Genomic DNA, 20210 nt, shown 5'->3' with positions numbered 1-20210 from the left:
CTCCACAAAGAAAGCAGAGAAGACAACATAGACCCTCTGAAGCGTTTCTCCATCATGAATTGTTGACAGAGAATACCAAGGATTGCTAAAGAAAAAAACCATGGATATGGCCAAGACTTCTCCCAATATCAAAAACATGTGCTCAACTCCAGGACTGGAATTTAGAGTCCTGACTCCAATCGCAAGACCACCTCCTAAAGACACATCATAATGCCTCCCCTCCACTTGTCAAAGATGGCAATAGCTCGATAACAAGGCCGTGTGCAAGAACCAATTTAAAGCGCCCTTAAGCTATAAAGCACCCCCTCTGTGCACGCATGTATGTGTGTGCACGTGCATGCCAACGTTTGGAAATCTGTGCTTATATCTTTTACTGGTCCTTGAGACAATCAAGTAGCCTTTAAAGGTCAGGGATCAATCAAGTCAATACAAACATTTTACACCAATCTCATTCTTTGGAAATAAAAAAAACAAGAAGAATGTTATAAGCATAAACTAAAAGTTATACCTTGCAAGATTGTTGCGAGTGTTGCTTCTTGCATGGGGGTCATTGTCTTGTAGCCAAACGCATCATGTAAAGCCTTAAGTGATAGCGGCGACAGGCTAACCTCGTCAAAACTGACCCAAGAAGAGTATCAGCGAGCATGCTATGCAGAAATTGGTCAAGTACCAAGTATTAATAGCGCATTGAAGTTAGTTTATTAAACAATTGTACTTATAAAAAAAACAATAAGTGACCAACAACCCATATGTGAGAAGGTAGAAACAAATGTTTAAGACTTGAGGGTTCTACTTATGTCAATAGAATTGACTTGAAGAGTGGTTATCATCACATACAAATTGCTCCTGGGGATGTCTATAACAGCATTCAGAACGTCTTTTTGATTGTACGAGTATTTGGTGATGCCTTTTGGTCTAACAAATGCTCCTGCGACGTTCACCAGGATGATGGACAAGATTTTTCAAGAGTATAGGTCATTTGTGGGCACCTTTTATGACGAAATCATCGTATTCTCCAAGAATGAGGCAAAACAACGACACCACCTGTTACAGGTTTTCCAGACACTAAGGCAACATCGGTTGGTGGTGAATGGGACGAAGAGCGAGTTTTCCTTACCCGAGATCCACTTTTTGCACACATCGTCTCTGCGAAGGGTTTCAAAATAGATCCGGCCAAGGCTGAGACCATCAGAGATTGGCCCGATTTGAAGAATGTTCATGAAGTTCAAAGCTTTTTGGGTTTGTGCTCTTACTACCGACAGTTCATTCAAAGATTGTGGAGGTTGCTTCTTCTCTACATGCTTTGACACAGACCCTCAAGGAGAAGTTGACAACTGGCCAGTATTTCTTTTGCCAATCTTGCAAAAGCCATTTGAGGTACATTGTGATGCATGTGGTCGCAGTTTGAGCTTATGAGAGCGGTACACAGATTTATGAGAAGGAGCTTTTGCCAGTTATCCATGCTCTTACTCAGGGGCGACACTTTCTACTTGGAGCCGATTTTGCAATGTTCACCGCTCATCCGAGTTTGCGCTATTTCTTGTCTCTGAAACAGCTTTCAGACAAGCAAATGCGATGGGCAAACATTTTGTCACAATTTCACTTTCAGATTGTGCATGATCAGGGACCGAGAGTGTGGTGGCGGATGCACTCTCTCATAAACATTTGGTGTTGGCTATTTCAGCACTTCATCACCACAACTTCAAGGATATGGTAGATCAGTACGCCACAGATCCAGAACTTTTAGACATCTTTGTCCGATTGCAGAGTGGGGAAATGGTTGCGGGCTATCCGCTCATGAAAGGCTATTTGATGCGGAATAAAACTTCGTGTGTTGTGGCCAACACTCAAAAAGCATGTGACGAGTTTGTTTGATATGTCAAAGGGTCAAGTTTGGCAGGCATAAGGCACCGGGTCTTTTGCAACCCTTACCAGTACCTAGTACCTAGCTGTTCATGGGAAAGTATAGCAATGGATTTCATTTTTTATCTTCCCAAGACTCAGAGTGGGCAATGGGCATGATGCCATTTGGACAGTCATCAACAGATTTAATAAATGGGCTCATTTTGTTCCAGTCTAGAAGACGGTTAAGCCCGATCAATTGGCTAAACTGTTTGTCTCACAGATATTTCTACTACATGGTATGCCTCAGTCTATAGTTTCCGATAGAGATCCATGTTTTACTAGTCTGTTTTGGAAGGCAATCTAGGAGAATATTGGTACACAGTTACAATTCTTGTCCTCTTCCTACCCACAGATAGATGAGCAATCGGAGATAGAGAATGGAGTGGTTGTTCTAGACTTGTTGAAGTCATACATCTCTGATCAAAAGGCTCACAGAGAGAAGTATTTGCCCTTGATGGAGTTTGCCTACAACAACACAGTACATGCGTCTACGGGGAAGGCGCCATTTGAGATCATTGAGGGTGCTAAGAAGGTTCCACCTATTCTAAGCACCAAGGATAAGATTTTTGAAGCAGATCCGTACGTTCAAGATCTGGAGACTGCTTTTGCAAAGGTGTGTGAGGCTCTTGAGAAGTCTCAAGCAAGGCATAAGAAAGCAGCGGACAAGCATTGGCATGACTTGCACTTGAAGGAAGATGATTGGGTGCTTAGATTGAACCTTGCTGATTCATCGGGAACTTCTGGCATACATAAAACTAATAGCCCCAAAGCATCAAGGTACAGCTCTCTCTGAAGAAAATTTTGTGAGGTTCTCTTCATCCACTTTGCATCGAGGGCCAAAAAGTACCTGTAACTAAGTCAGACTTTGTAAATAATTAATTTATTTACGAGAAAAGAATTATCTAATTAGTTGTGTGCACATCAAAATAGATTTAGCAGTTCTGGGGCCTCAGGTGCGCCCAAGTTTGGGCCAGTGCACCTCAGGGAGACCCTAGCAGAAAATACCCTGAAGCCCTAGCGATTGGGAAATCGGGTCTTCAATGAAGGGGTAGATAATAGCCTCAGATTACAGGCTCAGAAAATTATGTGCGCTAGTGCAAGCACAGGAATAAGATGGGGTCCTTAGACTATTAACCCTAAGGCCAAATTATTTTACGGCCTTAGGATAAGTTAGTTAAAAGTATCTTAAATGATTTTCACTGGACCAAATGGCCGAACAAGTGCGAACAGGTAATGCCAGAGCATTGCTGGTACGGCAATGCGCTAGGAAGCAGCTAACATTTTCATTTGTTGCATCTATGTGTGCAGTTGTGCACTTAATTGCACATTTCATTAACTAGCATAGGATTTTTAAAGTCAAAAGTTGAATGGTTTTTAATTTTTAAAGTAAGTGTGCCACTTGGCACACTTTCCCATGCAATCTCTCTCTCTCTCTCTCACACTCCCTCTCTTCATGCTAGCGTCCCCTCTTCTGGGAGGCTATAAGAGAGCAGCCCCTCCCCCTCTTGCCAGGTTGGCAGTGCACTACCCCCCCCCCAAGTTGACCATCCTCTACGCAGTGAAGCTCTCCATTGAAGCTTGAGAGCAGCACCTTGTGGTGTATGTGGAGCCTCTGAGCACCCATCACCTAGAACAAGGCCTCTCATGGTTGCATGCAGCTTTGGGAGAAGTTTCATCGCGTAAAGTAGTAGAAAACTCTCTTTCTCCCTTGTCTAGCTGCTGCAAATTCCCTGTTTTCAGCCCCTAATCACTTGTATTAGGGTGAATTTCAGCAAAGTCTTAATAGAATCTCATTCCCCACTACCCACTCCACGCATACACCAAGTTTGGAGCATTTCCATCACGAAAAGGACCTCCATTTTGGCATTGGAACGCGCTCAGGTAACAATTTCTGGTTATGTGCAGAAAATTACAGCAAGCGTGTGTGTGTGTGTGTGTGTGTGTGTGTTTTGCATGTTTCTGTGGTTGGTTGATTGCAGGAATGATTACGTCCAAAGTGGCACAGTTAGCGGAAGATAGACCCTCATTCGTGAGAGCTTCCGATGAGTTTTGTGGAAGGTAGACTCTCCCCTACGAGAGCTTCCCAAAATCTCGTAGAAGAGGATAGATCCTCTCAGTAGTCAGAGAGCAGTTCTTCTACTCTCTCAGTCAGAAGCATAAAAAGACCAAGAAAGAATAGAGGACGGGCTTTCGCCCCGTTCCTGTGCTTGTAAAGATTCTCCCTTAGTAATAAAGATATTCTCTTTATGGGGGGAAACCAGCCCATCTTCTGGTCCCCAATGAAGTGTCAAGCTTTCTCTCTCTCTCTCTAATTCTCTTGAGTATTTGAAGTACAATTAAAAGTCAGTTTACGCTTCCGTATTTTTGTGACAGTACCCTTGACCAAATTATCCGGTGGACCTAGCTTACCTTTATGTTCTATTCTTGTGCCCTTTGACCTGCTGGTAGCCCTGCTGGCCTCCTTGTCCTCGGCACTACCATCTGGATCTCGGGAATTCTCTGATCTACCAGCTGATTCCCTTTTCTTTCTTTCCTTGTACCCTGGGCCCTGTGGGTAGCCTCACTAGCCGTGCCTATCCATTGGTACGTCAGTTTCAATCGTTGGGATTTTCAAACGCACTATCATTTGATCCCTTTCATTTTCTTTTCCTTGTGAGCCAAGACCTGTTATGGAATGAGAATTTCCTCTATCTCTTCCACTTTGAGCTGCTCCTCTGGCTCCCTGTCCACTAGCACCTCACCTTCAAAAGGTTTCAATAGACTCACATGAAATGCATTGTGAATCTTCCAAGTGTCTGATAACTTCAGTCTGAAGGATTCATCGTTTATCTTTTCCCGAATCTGAAAATGGTCATAGTATCTCATACTCAACTTTGGAAAAAGTCACTCCTTACCCTTTCGTTTCAACGTGCCTTCTCAAACCATAGAAGCACCCAATCATCTTCCTTCAACTGCAAGTCACGTCGATGATTGTCTACTCTCTTCTTATGCCTTGCTTGAGACTTCTCAAGAGCCTCTCGCACCTTTACGAAAGCAATCTCTAGATCCTAAATATACTGATGTGCTTCAAAAATCTTATCCTTGGTGCTTAGAATAGGTGGAACCTTCTTAGCACTCTCAATGATCTCAAATAGCACCTTCCCCGTAGACGTATGTACTGTGTTGTTGTAGGCAAACTCCACCAAGGGCAAAAACTTTTTCCACTGAGCTTTCTGATCAGAGATGTAAGACTTCAACGAGTCTAGAACTACTCAATTCGCAATCTCCGATTGCCCATCTGTTTGCGGGTGGAAAGAGGACGAGAATTATAAGCGAGTACCAATATTCTCCCAGATTGCCCTCCAAAACAAGCTAGTAAAATGGAGATCTCTATCTGAAACTATAAACTGAGGCATGCCATGAAGTCAAATTATCTGCGAGACAAAACAGTTTAGCCAAATGATTTAGCTTAACCATCTTCTTGACTGGAATAAAGTGAGTTTGCTTGCTAAATCTATCGATGACTATCCAAGTGCCATCGTGCCCACTCTAAGTCTTGGGAAGATCAAAAATAAAATTCATTGCTATACTTTCCAAGGTTGTCTAGGTATAGGTAAAGGTTGTAAAAGTCCTGGTGACTTATGCCTGTCGATCTTGACTTCTTGGCATATCAAGCAACTACAAACAAAGTTGTCCACATCCTTTTTGAGCTTCGGCCAATAGAAAAACCGCTCCACACCTTTCAAGGTGGTCTCAATGCCACGGTGGCCTGAAAAAGGTGGACAGTGGCACTTTGTCAAAACCTTATTCCTTAATGTTTGTGTAACACACAACAAATTCTTCTGCATCAAATAGCCTTCCTTGAGTAAATAGCCCGCAACTGCTTCCCCACTCTATAACCGGTCAAAGATGTTTGCAAAGTCTGGGTCAATGGCGTATTGATCTACCATATCCTCGAAGTTGTGATCATGAACTACCGGAATAGCCAAAACCAAAGGCTTACGAGACAGTGCATCCGCCACCACATTTTTATGTCCTTGAACATGCACAATCTGAAAGTGAAATTGTGACAAAATGTTCTGTCACGTGCACATCTAACCCTATGTGCATGTGGACAAGCCAACTCCTATTTCTAGGGTTTGGGTTAGCCTAGGAAGTGTTATGGCACCCTTGTGAGCCTGTACGCAAGACGTGCATGTCCAAGCAATTTAGATTAGTTGCATACCCTCTGATTGCAAGTAAGCATAGCCAATGTCTGCTACATGAATGCTTTGGGGAGTTTTCCCATACAGTTGCATTAGTACCAAGCCTACGTTTTTCTATGCATGTGAATCACCTCTTATTAGTAGTTCATTAACTTATTAATAAGTGACATTTTTGCACCATTTCAAAAATCGTGGGTTTTTAAGTTGGATTGCCTCGAGCAATAAGTCAATACCCGCAATACAAGTACAAAGTACCCGCAGTACCTCAATAGCAACTCTTGCGTTTTCACCAGATCAGCCAGCGTTTTCAGTTTTTTGCCGAAGTAGCATTTTTCAGTTTTCAGCCCATCGTCGCCACCGGCGATAGCAGATCAGCCCATAGGCTCGTCGCCATTGCAGATCCTAGCTAGAATCCCTAGCGTTTTTGGGTTCTAGTCCTTAGCCTCGCAGATCCAAGCATCTACCTCAAGATCCCATCAGCATCTCAGCATCTGGATCATTGTAACAGCATTTGTGCAATCTAAAGCAGAGGGGGGCCCTTGGAGGGGGGGTTTGGGACCCCATCTGGTGTCAATCTTCTCTCTCTCTCTCTCTCTCTCTCTCTCTCTCTCTCTCTCTCTCTCTCTCTCTCTCTCTCTCTCTCTCTCTCTCTCTCTCTCTCTCTCGGTATCATTCTCTTTCTCAAGAGCCCAAGTACACCAAGTACCCAAGCACTCAGTGCATGGTCATCACCAGAAGCGGAATGAATACTCTACGTAAAGGTGATGAGAGTGGAATTGCAAAAGAAGAAGTCCCGACACCACGAGGATGGTTTCCAGATCCTCCTCCATCCCCATCTATGCCACGGATTGCACCAAATCCTATGGAGACTTTGGTCAAATCTATGATGCAGATGATGCTACAGCAAGAGGCTCAGCACGTCGCAATGGACAGAGAACGTGAAAAACGGAGGGCAGCTATGGAGCTCGAGCGTGAGCAAGCACGCGAAGCTCAACGCATAGCCGCTAAAGAAAAGAGGGCAGCTATGGAGCTTGAGCGTGAGCACGCGAAGTTCAACGCATAGCAACTGAAGAAAAGCGGACAGCTATGGAGTTAGAGCAAGAGGCGCAGCGGGACCGACACATGAAAGAGTTGGTCCTACAGGTATTCTCCATGAAGAGCGAGCCACTCAAGGAGGCCAACGAGTCATCCCGTAGCACAAGTAGAGACGACCCCAACAATCCAGTCACTAAGAAGTTACTTTCAATAAGTATGATGGTAAGATGGATGCTTATGTGATTCATTCTTGGTTGTATCAATTTAAAGCTCCAACAATCCAGTCACTAAGAAGTTACTTTCAATAAGTATGATGGTAAGATGGATGCTTATGTGATTCATTCTTGGTTGTATCAATTTAAAGCTTACTTTGCAACCAATAAAAAAAACAGTAACAACAAAGTTTTGATTGTTGCCATGTATCTATCGGGTGATGCCATTAATTGGTATCCACAGATGGCCGAGCACCTTGATCATGCCGCGGATAGCGAATCGTTGTCTTTTAGTTGGGTTGACTTCCAAGACAAGCTCAAGGCTCGTTTTATGCCACCGCAGTACCTTGATCGGTTGAAAGAAGATTGGCGAGGCCTCAAGCAAAATGAAACTCTTGTTATGTCTTTTTCTAACCATATTTTGCAGATTGGTGTTCAATTGTGTAAGTCGGATGAGGATCGCAAAGAGGCTTTTCCCTTTGGTTTGGACAAAGACATAAAATACGATGTGCAAGTCTTCGACCCAAAGGACTACAATAACGCCGTCAGAATCACTCTCACGCAGGAAATGAAGCACAACAAAGGTAAGCCGAAAGAGAGCAAGTCAAGTACCCCTCAGGATCAACAGAATGGTAAGAGTAATGGTAAGAACGACCGTAATTCTTCCTCTTCTCAATCTTCCTCTACATCTAGAGTACAGAACTCTTCACCTAACACTGATAATAAAGGAAAGGCTAAAACTCAGGAAATCCCTCAGTTGACACCTGATGGAAAAATCTACTCAAGGAATAGTAGGAGGTTGGTTAAGTCTTGAAGAATGAATTGGGTATGGAAAAGAGGGAAGACGTTCTCAGTGTCGCAGTAAAGGTCACATGAAAAGAGATTGTCCTACGATAGCACGCAAAGAACCCACAGAATCCACATCTTTTGTTTGTGTCATAAATGAGAAAATTAATGTGCCCCAAGTTTCTAATGATCATCTAGTGAGTCTCTCATGAAGTGTTATGGTCATGTGAAGTGTCAACACATTGTGATCTTGTTTGATCAGGTAGTATGCATGATGTGATTAGTGAATCTCTTGTGAAGAGTGCACGTTTAGAAGCTATTCCAATGGATCCCATTGTGGTCTTTGAATTTGCTCCTGGCATGCACTCCTCACTTATAAATGAATGTCATACTGTGAGTCTCAATTCAAAACATAAGGTTTTGTCTTAAGTTTTTCATCTCTCCTCTGTCTGGATGTGGTATGATTTTTCGCATACACTGGTTTAAAAGTTTTTATCCACGAGTCAATTGGAATGAAAACACTCTCTTTCTCTCTCGCAGTTGAAGGTGCCTCTCCCGTGGTTATTTGTTGTGAGAAGAATATTATGTCTTTGTCATTAATCTCTCACTCTCATGTTTTGAAAGAGGATAAAGCACGCAATACCCTAGTCTCCCTCAGTAAGCAATCCCACAGTTCAGAAAAGAATCAGCCATTGCATAACAAGGACCCTCTCTCTGTCATTCATTCTCTACAGCATTAGAAGCATTTTTTGCATGATAGAGATTTCATTGTTAGTAAGAATCATCAAGCATTCAAGTGGCTCCAGTCTGTACCGAGTACACCTTGGAGTGACCATCAAGCTCATGCTTCCAATCTTGTGAGAAATTTGGTGATTAGATTGACTATGTTCCCAACCCAATTGCACATACAATCAATCACGAAGGACCGATCTTGGCTCTCGAGTCGAGGTCCACAGTACCCATTCAGGAAGTATCTTTTGTTCGCATGAAAAGTTCGTATGCATTTTTCGAGTCTCTCATTCGTGACAATCTCTTGTCTTTTCGTCACTGTCTTTGTGTGTTACCTTCTCATGGGAAAGCCATATTGCATGATGCACATGATTTACTCACCAAAAGCACTCTAGAAAGGATAGAAAGTTTGCATTCAAGGAATACACAATGTTTCACCATTGTAGATCATGTCACTAAATTTTGCACAAGACTAGAATAAACCCCTTCACAAAATAACAAAACGAGCACCCAGCCAATGTTACGTAAATTGCAGAGGCAGCGCTGGCCAATTGGGTCGTCTCCTGCCACCTTTCCGCGCTGGGTTCACACACTTGCTATGGCCGACGAGCATCAGTGGACAGATTTCCCTTACATCTCGTATATAGACGAGATTCCCGAAGCGGTCTTGCCGGCGTATTATCTACCGGCACCCGAAATAATCGTCATTCCCGATACTCCTAAGCCGAAACCCGTTCCAAACGCAGTTTTCGCTCCCGAGGTATCAGTTCTTAAGCTTATTCGGCGAAAAAGTTACTTTCGCTGAACAGTCAGCACGGCCAAATCACAAGGTGGCGACGACAATATTTTATCCGAGGATCCGATAGCAGTTTTCAAAAAACAGATGGTAGCAATTTCAACAAGTCTCGCATCGATTCACACTCGCTTGGATCAAATGCATATACAAACATCTTCTCGGAGTCACCCAACTGCTTCTCCGACTATACATGCATCTTCTTTCGATGCTTCAGTGGTCGACCAAGAAGAACCACTCAAACAAACGGCTTCGGAACTCAAATTTTCATACCCAAAGCATGGTTTCTCAGAGACAACTAGACACAAAGTATCTTCGTGCAAGCAGCAAAAGTCTCAGTATGAATATTCTTGGAAAAGTTACAATTCTAAGCACCTACTTCTTATCAGAATCATCAGCAACAAAAGCAACAATATGAAGCTTCCAAAGGATCATCAACGATATCAAGATGGGCTTACTTAGTGGCACATATATCCGACCCTAATCGAGTACTCGATCGTGAATGCTGCGACGCTGGACAAGTTCCCCCTTGCAAGCCATGCCATACATTTAAGTCTTTCTTATCTTATGGTAATAAAGTTGAAGATTTATTGATCCTTTCCTTGTGCAAGAGGATCCTTCAGACATCTAAGAGGTAACAGCTCCATCGACCTCCCCCTTCTCAATTGGAAGCCTTAATACCCGCTGAGAAAGCTGAAGGTTCAGAAGATTCCAGTTCTTGTGCGACAACCAACAAGCACATAACCACTTCTTTGGTCGTGATCCAGGCAGAAAAAGTCGCCTCATCACCGCCCTTGCAAAATAAAGTCTTTGTCTCTGAACAGATACCAAATGTTATGGTGAATGATAATTCTTTAAACTTGAAGATACCAGTTCTTACCTTCAATGATACAAAGGATAAATAAAACATGCAAAATCTTGCAGCAAGACTTCAGTCGCTGCAATTGAATCTTTGGACACAACTTCTTCCACAGATAAACCTTTACAGATGGATATACCTTCAAACACTACTCTGTTTCAGTCTACGACATCCCTTCAGGAGGATTTTTTTGTCCTAAACAAACCAATGGAATACCTTTCGGATTTCCAACCAGTGGTCTTTACTCAACAGAAAACTCAAGTCAGTTTACCAATAATTTCACTCAAAGCAGATACAAATTCAATCTTTTATTGAACAAAGCTCGAAGTTACACATAACTTTCACAAAGGCACTTATCAAGTTGCAGATATGATTAGTTTTCAGTTTGGCAAAATAGTCATGGTCAATAACAGTGCCATGACGTGGGACTTAACAGAAAGAACCTCATTGCAGATACGATCAATCACGGAGAACCGATCTTGGCTCTCAAGTCGAGGTCCAAAGAAATCACTCAGGAAGTATTGTGTGTTCGCATGATTAGTCAGCACGCATTGTTCGAGTGTTTCATTCGTGACAATTTCTTGTATTTGCGTCACCGTCTTTACGTGTTCCCTTTTCATTGGCATGCCATATTGTACGATGCACATGACTCACTCACGGATGAGCACAGATGTATGAGGATCACTCTCAAAAAGAAAAAAAGTTTGCATTCAAGGAATTCACATTCCATCTCTCTTCCTTGGCATGACACAATCTCAAAAAGAGCACAAGAAAGATTGTCAATCAAGCATCGGCATTTCTATTGTGATTTGCACAGTTGATAGGTTTAGGTTGAAAGGTCAAGATTCGATCTAACTTTTTGCATGTGGTTGGTGAACGGTGTGACACTCCGTCACTTTTTTCATCTACATTGCATGCACAGTCATTTAGGAAGGATAGTCTTTTTCCAGTTACTCTACATGGAATGGGTATGATTATGATTTTATGTTGGAAATGGCTTTAGGAATTTTCCTCCTCAGAGATTCTTGAAGAAGGTGGACCTACGTCCATAGCCGAAGTTGAAGCGTTGAAGCAGCCACAAATCACTTTGTCGCTTTCGACGCGGCCCAAAGAAGCAAGCGTTGCAGACCTTCATGAAGTTCAAGTATCGCATGACCCACGCATGAGTGGGCCGGCGAAGCGCTCTTCGCAGGATTCCCGTAGTTGTTGGCGCACTCCCTCGACGCCAAACAACTCCGTACCAGTACCTCACTTTGAAAAAGAGAGGATGTCACGTGCACATCTAACCCTATGTGCATGTGGACAAGCTATCTCGGGTCTAGGGTTCAAGTCAGCTTAGGAAGTGAAGTGTTCTGGCACATTTGTGAGCCTGTGCCCATGCCGTGCATGTCCAGGCACTTAGAGTAGTTGCATATCCTTTGGTTGCACACAGCATGATTATCAGAATGACAGTCAGTACCCATCAGGAGCATTTTACGTTATACAGAACCCATTTTCCCAATTCATCCATTTTTCACTTATTATTTAATCGATGACTTTTGTTGGAAAACTGGGTAGGGCCAATTTTCTAAGCATCTATAAAAGAAACCTAGCACTAGCACTTTCTGGCAGAAGAGGCAACAGAAGTTCCAGTGACTTGCAGTGCACCTTCTCAGCGAGAAGGGTAGGAGACTTAGCGTTTTCAGCCATAAGACAACCTGTCGTTTTTGGACATCCCAGATCAGCCAGCATTTCCAGATTCCAGCACTTGGCGGTTGCAGATTGCAGATCATGCCTAGCGTTTTTGCATCTTGCCGTCTTGTCTAGCATTTTGCAGTTTCTGGCGACAGATCAGCCCCATTGCATCAACGTTTTCAGTTTTCAGCACTTAGACACCGCAAAATCAGCCCTTAACCTAGCAGATCTCACCTACCCGCAGTAGATCCTCACAGTACCGTCAGATCAGCCAGCATTTTCAGTTTCAGCCCGCTGTCCGCAGATTTCAGCATCTGCATTTTCAGCGCATCGTCGTCGCGTCATCGCCACCGCCGTCCTCGCCGACACAGTGTCAGAATTCAGCAGAAGTCAGCATTTTCAGATTTCAGTCCGTCCTCGTCCTCGTCCTCGTCGTCATTGTCGGTGACATCGTCGGCAAGTCCATTACATCTAGACCATTGTACCAGATTTGTGCAATCAATAGCATAAACCTCTCGCCACAGAGAGGGAGCCCTTGGAGGAGGGTTTGAAAACCGTCTGGTATCATATTCTTCTCTCTCTCTCTCTCTCTCTCTCTCTCTCTCTCTCTCTCTCTCTCTCTCTCTCATTCACAGTGTCATTCACTTTGTTTGTAATCATTGCACTCTCTCAGTAAAGGAACGAAAGGCTCTCCCTTCCGTAAGTAAAAGGAACCCTTGAGCACAGTTCGGAGCACTCATCTTGAGGAAAGTTCAACATTCACCCCCGCTGCACCTTACATAGACCACAACAAAATCGCTCGATTTGCTGCTTGAACGTAATTTTCTTGAAAAAAGAGGCCGGTAAGAAAGTGTCCCAAAATTTCTGACAGTATGTATCTAAGGTATCATCCTTGGTCATCCTCAAATGATTCTAAGCAGTGATCACATCACATTCGTATTCTTGAGTGTGAGCCATAAGGAAGTGAGCACTCTTTTAAACTAAAGCCACTTCGTTGGTGCCTCCCTCCGTAGAAGCAGGGTAGACCACCAAGTCTGTGCGTTCCCCATGAGGTAGGATGCCACCCTCTGGACTTTGGAGTGCTCAAAATAGAGCCCTCCTGAGTATGCAATGTCAAACTGTTGAATGAAAGCGAGGGCTCTATGGGTATCCCTAAAGCCAAAAAAAGTGTCAAACTTTATTGCTTGCCTGCCCTCCTTAAAGTCTTTCGGTTTCTTCTTCCTATCCTCGAGGAAATCATATTGGTTGGCTCAGTAAAATTGCTACCTCTTTGCAAACATTGGCTCATCACATTCTGAGTTGTCCGAGGAAGAGGAATCCTCATTTGAACCATCAAAGTACTTCCTGGATGTTCTACGGGATCGACTCTCCTTTGCCTTCTTCTTGCCTTTGCTATGTCTCTGGATCTTTCCCCTCTTCTGGATCTTTCTTCCTCGTCACTAGACTCGAAGGTCGAAGAGCTGTCAGAGATATCAGAAGATGAGGACGAATTGAAATCATCCTCAAATCGAACTCGCTTCTTAGTCTTCTTAGCATTTTCAAAAGTGATTTATGACCCAAGTAGCCGAGATGGTCTGCTGCTCGACTCTGCTTCCTGGTCCACTTCTTGGTCTTCACGAGTCTGTTGACTCATCGCTCTATTGCTTCTTCGAACTCATCCTCTCAATACACCTTCTATCTTGGAGACCTAGGAGTAGTTGACTTCTTTATTACCGATTTCACAGGTGATCTAATGACGGAGCACCATTTGGAATGCATCTCATCAAGCGGGTGTGGCCAAAAATTTTGTATACTGTGGATCTTTGGAGTACCGAAGCAACAACGCATTCCATGTTTCTAGGTTGAAGTTGGTTCAGGAAGATACCCCAAAGGAGATTTCTGAAGAGGACCACGAACCGAAGTCATGGAGTCGGAGCAGATTTTATTGCATCATTTTCGCCACAGCTCAAAGAAACAAGCACGGTAGTACTTTTGGAAGTTCAAGGATGGAGGAACCCACGAGGCAGTGTTGGTCAACGAAATTTCTTCTCAAATTACCATAGTTGTTGGCAGACTACAAGGAAGTCATGCAACTCAGTACCAATACCTCACATAAAAAGGGGCGATGTCACCTGCACATCTAACCCTATGTGCATGTGGACAAGTTGTGCTCACATAAAACGGGGGGTTGTGACGTGCACATCTAACCCTATGTGCATGTACTTCTCTATGGTTTAGGACAACCTCAAAAGTGTTTCTGTGAGTAGTGGGCATTAGGCTTGTTAGCATTGTAGGACTCAAAGTCAATAGAACTTGCCTAGGTAGTTCGACATGTGAACCTCCTCTTATCAATAAGTTAAATTATTGATAGTTGACCTTGAATAAACCATTTAAGAAGTCACTCACGAGTTTCCTCTTGCTGCTCGACTCCACTCTTTGGCAGTATATAGGAACGCCCCCGGTCACCCCTTCGAGCATCAGATCATTAGAGAGCACCAATGGGCCATTAGTGCCACAGTACCAAGCAGCAGTACCTCGCGTTTGCAGATCAGCAGGACCACTTGCATTTTGCAGCAGATCAGCAAGTGCATTTCCATCTACAGCTCAATACCCTTTTCTTCATCAACGTTTTCAGAATTTCAGTCCTCAGCCTCAGCGTTTTCAGAAATCCAGCCCTCAGCCTCAGCGTTTTCAGAGTTCAGCCAATAGCCTCTTGGATCCCAGCATTCAGTGCAAGATCCCATCAACCTCATCAGCATCTAGATCCATTGTATCAGCATTTGTGCAATCTCTCTTCCACTTACAATATCTCTCTTCTCTTCTTAGCCTTTGCACATCTCTCTCATGAAATACAAGGAAACTTGAGTACGCATTGAGCACTCATCCTGATCTATCACCATGAATCACTTCCACTGCACATTAAAAACATGGAAGGCGGTCATCTTGCTCTTTCAATTCCCCGGTCCACATACTTTGTACGAGGGATCTCTTACAGATCCGGCCTTCATGTTTACGACCTTGGGCTATAGATGGGGTCGCTCAATATGCTTCCTTCTGTTGTGCATTAGTTCAATATCCAGTCTTGGCTATGATTTGTTGCATCACACTACGGAATATTATTATATTTGGAAGCTCATATACTTGGTTCACAGCCTTCCCCTACATCTACTACCTTGACTAATATCTTGTGGGAGTTGTGGCATACTCGAATCAGTCAATGGGATACTTCATCACATTCCTCCACAACCACCGTAGAAATTCATTTTCTGGACTATGGGTGCGTACCTCAGTATTTTTCAGCTTGAACCAGGGGCACATTACATGGCATTATGCACCCCCATAGTGGTTCTCGTTGCACTCATCACAGAATGCCACCTTGACATATACATAGCACACACACGACACTCTTACAATTTTGTACCCCCCCCCCCCCCCCCCCCCCCCCCAAGTAGTGGGTGTAGAATTAGAACAATAAGTATACAGAAAGACGACATATTCAATTGCAAAAATGCTTGTGCTTACAGGGAGTGCAATGATTGCATATGTGTCATCAGTGTGTGTGTGCGCGCACACACAGCAGCAACAGCTAACCTTGAGCTGGTTAAGGACTTTGAGTTTGGGCTTTGAGCCTCATCAATATCGAACAAGTTTTCCCTGTCTTCTTTGAAGCCCAAGAGAAGCTTTCCAATCTCAAATACAGAAGCCTGAGCTCGGGCTATGGCTTCTTGAGATGGAGCATTCACCTGTTTCTGCGAGTCACGCTGCGCACAGCTATGGAAGCTTCTAACCCAACCAGTTGAGACTTTCAAATGCAACTCTAAAAATTCGCTTTGCCGCAATATCGTTCTGACTGCAGCAAGGACCGCCACAGCTCCTTTCTTCTCAAACATGGAGTGCTTCGACTCGGCACAACTGACGCTGCTCTGTCTGTATGAGAGAGACAAGTTTTAGCTAATCACGTTCATTTATTTTCTGATATGTGGTGAGAGCCCCCCTTTGTATTTGATGGCACTGCTTGCGTGCTTGCAGGGAGAGATACAGGCGTGGTGCCTATCAAATGTTGTACACATTTTTTATTTTTAAGGCTTTTAGAAATTCGCGATAGCAGCTGCGCAAACAAGAAGGAACTGCAGAAGATTCTCTCTCTCTCTCTCTCTCTCTCTCTCTCTCTGCGGCCCTTGTTGATTTGGTAGCTTAAAAAATTTTAAGGATAAAAGTATACATGTATAGTGTATAATAAAATTAAAAAGTCTTCCAAACGGATTGGGACCCAATACGTTAGGTCTCCCCAATTTTGGAAAGCAAATTGTTTAGGTAGAATCTAGAAAGATACTTTGTTTAAAGGGATATAAAAATAAAGTTAAACGTTTTAGTTTTAATAGAAAAGCAAGGAGCCATTCATGTGCATGCTTGTGAATAGGGGAAGGCCAATGTCACAGCTTAATATCGTTCCGATTTCAGTTTCAAAAATGCCGGTTGACAGCAAGGGGGAAAAGGAGAAATTCCGTTACAAAATAGAGAAAAATAGTGTAAAAATCCAAAAATTAAACCTAATTTCTTGAAATTTTCTCTTGGCATATTCTTGTTTTGACAATTGGGATCCTTTTTTGAGTGCCTGACATGTAATTATGTCGCAAATTACCTTGCAGAAAAGGCAATTATGTCTAAAGTTAATGATGCAATTCATCTCCAAATCCTACATAACCAACTCAAATTGTAGTTTTATCATCTTGTACTGATAGACAATCAGTGTTCTAATGAAAAGCTACAATTTTTCAATGTATCTTTGAAGGAAATTAATCTCACAAGCAGGGGTATTTCTGGAATTTCTAAAAATTTGAAGAGCATTCTGGGTATTTATGACAAAAAATATTGGGGGTGCTTTGGGAATTTTGGAAATTTGAGGAGTGTTTTGGGAATTTTCGCAAATTACAGGAGTAGTATTTTCGTAGTTTTCGCAAAAATGTAGGGATGCCAGATGCCAATTGAGGTGGCAAAGCACCAGTGAAAGGCAGTTGGCGCAGCATGTGGCGCCTAGGGGCGACAGACGCAAGTAGGCTATGGGCATAGAGCGCGCAAGTAGAGTAGGCGACAGTTTGGCATGTGGTGACGGAGCAGAGGACGAGCAGGAGGCGGGAGCGGCATTTGTCCACCTGCGAAGGGGCAGACCACCATACCCTAGTGCACCAGCGCCAATATGTGCATGAGAAATCCGCATAGTACGAGGTAGTTGGGGTACCTATACAAACTGTCTGTAGGCAGGGGTTGAGGCGTCTCACCTGAGAGACGATCGCGCACACAAGCAATGGAGTGCAACAGTCAATGGGGACGTGGTGCGACACACCACCAAGGCCTGAGATGTGTGAAACAACCAACGGAGCGCAAGGCAGACCTCAGCTTGGATGGAGCGCAAGAAAACAGTGTGTGGACATGGCAAAGCGCACAACGAGCGCAAGGAGCTCTGCAAAGGGGCGACGATCGATCGTCGTGGGAGTGTCTTCAAGTCAAAACCTTTCAAACTTGATAAAGTCAAGAGTAAAAAGAATTGCGTGAGATTCCATCTAATTAAATGAGTTTCGACCGAGTAGGCGTGCCCAATTCTGGTTTGGGGTGAATTAACGCGAATGTCACTAGATGTTGTTGAGTCTTTGAGGGAAAAGAGAGGGGGGGGGGGGGGGGGGGGGGGGGGCACGTGGTGGAGAGAGAGAGAGAGAGAGAGAGAGAGAGAGAGAGAGAGAGAGAGAGAAGAAGAAGAAGAGAATTTAAACGTCGTGGGAAATATCCGACGAGCAGAGTTAGTGAAGGCGTGTTATGAGAGAGAGAGAGAGGTTGCGTCGATGGAGTATTCGCAGAAGCACAGACGCGACAGGTGGAACTGTTCAAAGCCAGGGTTGGCTGCGCAGGAGTGGGTAGCTTGGGAGGCCTGCTGACGGGCTGAAGGAGTGACAGGAGTAGGACGAGCTTGTTCGGGAAAAGCAAGGCGAATCTGCCGCCATGGGAGACTCTGTTTTTGAGCAGAAGAGCAGACGTGCGCGCGTGTGTGTGTGTGTGTGTGTGTGTGTGTGTGTGTGTGTGTGTGTGTGTGTGTGCGCACGCAGGGCGCAGAGGGAGGACTGATGGAGGAGAGAGGAGAGAGAGGGGCGGGGGGATCTGGGGAGATTCGGGTTAATAGTGCGTGTAGACCCAGTAGGTTACCTACATAGGTTGTAGGTTACCTACGTAACCTACTTGCTCGTTTCACGTTTTATTGGGTGGAGTCTTCAGAGATTCCTCCCTCGGTCAGATGTGCATCCACTAAGCAAGCAAAATTGGAAGGGTTCAACTGAGAATCGAACTCGCCGCCTTCCAAGGATCGACTCTACACGCTAACCACCCAAGCACGATCGCCTTGTTATCAAAACCATTATTGTATTAAGAAAAAAACAACCTCTGTCTCTCCCTCTCGTTTTCGCACCTTCTCTCGCCTGCCCTCCAACACACCACATATGTTACCTCGTGTCTGCACCCTCTTCCTCTCCCCCTTGCGCAATACTTGCCTTGACACCATCTCCACCATTGCAAGCTTTGACCCGCACCTCCTCTCATGCGCCCTCGTCCAAGCCTGGCAAGCTCGTTGCCTCTACCTATGAGTTGTCGGATGCATGCACTATGCCACTGTTGCTCCTTGCTTAGCGATGGCTACCCTCGACGCTTCACCATCTAGCACTTTCCTTACATTGAAAATCACATCTAGCTTTATTCTCTTTTGTTTCAATTTTTCCAGCTAGTACGACCTATTTGGATTCAAAAAAAATTAAAACCTTAAAATACTCAAAGATTCATAATAAGCAATTTTTTTAGCCGATAAAAGAAATTGCAACATCCTAACATGCCGCTTACATGCATGTTGCTTTGAAATTCAAGAATGTTAGTAAAGAGCAAGAGGAAAAGGAAAAATTCCACTTAGATTTTAAGGAAAATAGTGTAAAAATCTAAAAGAAGACCAAACATTTCAAATTTTCCATTTGGAAAACTAATGAAAAGGGTTCTAAAAATGTTTTTTTCTCAAAGATTGTTTCGACGTTAAGGTCCACTGCTCAAAAACAATCTAGGCTTAGTGTAATCCCACCTACAAAATTTTAACTTTTACCTCTAAATTCCTTAAATATGAACGTGAGAAAACCTATAAAATTTATAGATATTTAATGTAAAAACTTTTGAAATTTATAAAAATTAAAAAACTTTCAAAATTTACACAAATTTAATGGAGATACTTGTCTTCTAATAGAATAGTGCAAATTTGTTTGCATGGCTAGACTATAGTGCGAATTCATATAATATAAGTGAGATTAGCACAAATTCATGTGAAAAATGGCTCATAGATTTGATAACAATGTCTATAAAGATACACATGAGCATAGGATTCATGAGATGAGCACCATTGTCATGTATATGGTGTGTATCCGCACCATCGTCAACGCATGCTCTGTCAGCATGACTCTCTTCTACGGTGATGTCATCAGCCTGTGCAAATAGTGTTCATGATGACGATGAGGATGTCATGCATTGGTGTAGCTAGAAACATTGACAATAGCAGCCAGACTTGATGTTGATCAAAGTAGGCAGACTTTCCATCGATGTATGGCACGTCCTTAGAGCTGGTCTTTTGGGCTGAATGCACCACAGCTTGAGCAACAACTTCTAGAGCTCTCAACTCTACTACACTTGTAGATGCGAGCCGCTTTTAGAGCAGCAACGGCTACAACCGAATGCAAGAGAGAAGGACAAGAAGCAAGAGCATTAAAGGACTGAGAGCAAGAATCCATATGCGCCAAAAGCACATCATTGAGAGAGAGAGAGAGAGAGAGAGAGTTAGTTCTCTACATTGCAAGCTTAGGATCTACATAGAGTAAATGCAAACTTGTCATAGCTTTACCACAACCATTTACTTATACACTTTTTGTAATGGAAATGGCCTATGAACTTTGAGAATAGCGGAATTAGGAAATTAGGTGAAGCACTTTTGAGAGATTACTTTGTGAGCATAGCGGGTGAACTTAATTGATGGTAGCAAC

The 20210-nt window shown here is 43.5% G+C and overlaps 1 protein-coding gene across 4 annotated transcripts in view; it reads right to left on the bottom strand.

The window, feature by feature from the left end:
* LOC147459129 (DEAD-box ATP-dependent RNA helicase 26-like) overlaps nt 1–16316 on the bottom strand; it is a 48814-nt gene extending 32498 nt beyond the window's left edge. For 3 of the 4 annotated variants that reach the window (XM_086510458.1, XM_086510457.1, XM_086510459.1), the window contains exons 1-2: nt 15679–16316; nt 509–618 (exon numbers count right to left, since the gene is read on the bottom strand). In XM_086510458.1, the coding sequence (XP_086366584.1) occupies nt 509–618; nt 15679–16046 (478 nt within the window). In that variant the 5' untranslated portion in view covers nt 16047–16316. The remainder of the gene's footprint in view (nt 1–508; nt 619–15678) is intronic. The other variant, XM_086510460.1, reaches the window with a different exon arrangement.
* Nucleotides 16317–20210: the final 3894 nt, after the last annotated feature.

Source organism: Adiantum capillus-veneris, chromosome 4 (genome assembly GCF_014529385.1).
Source record: "Adiantum capillus-veneris isolate H3 chromosome 4, ASM1452938v2, whole genome shotgun sequence".
Classification (NCBI taxonomy): domain Eukaryota; kingdom Viridiplantae; phylum Streptophyta; class Polypodiopsida; order Polypodiales; family Pteridaceae; genus Adiantum; species Adiantum capillus-veneris.
This window is presented reverse-complemented; position numbering and strand designations above follow the sequence as displayed.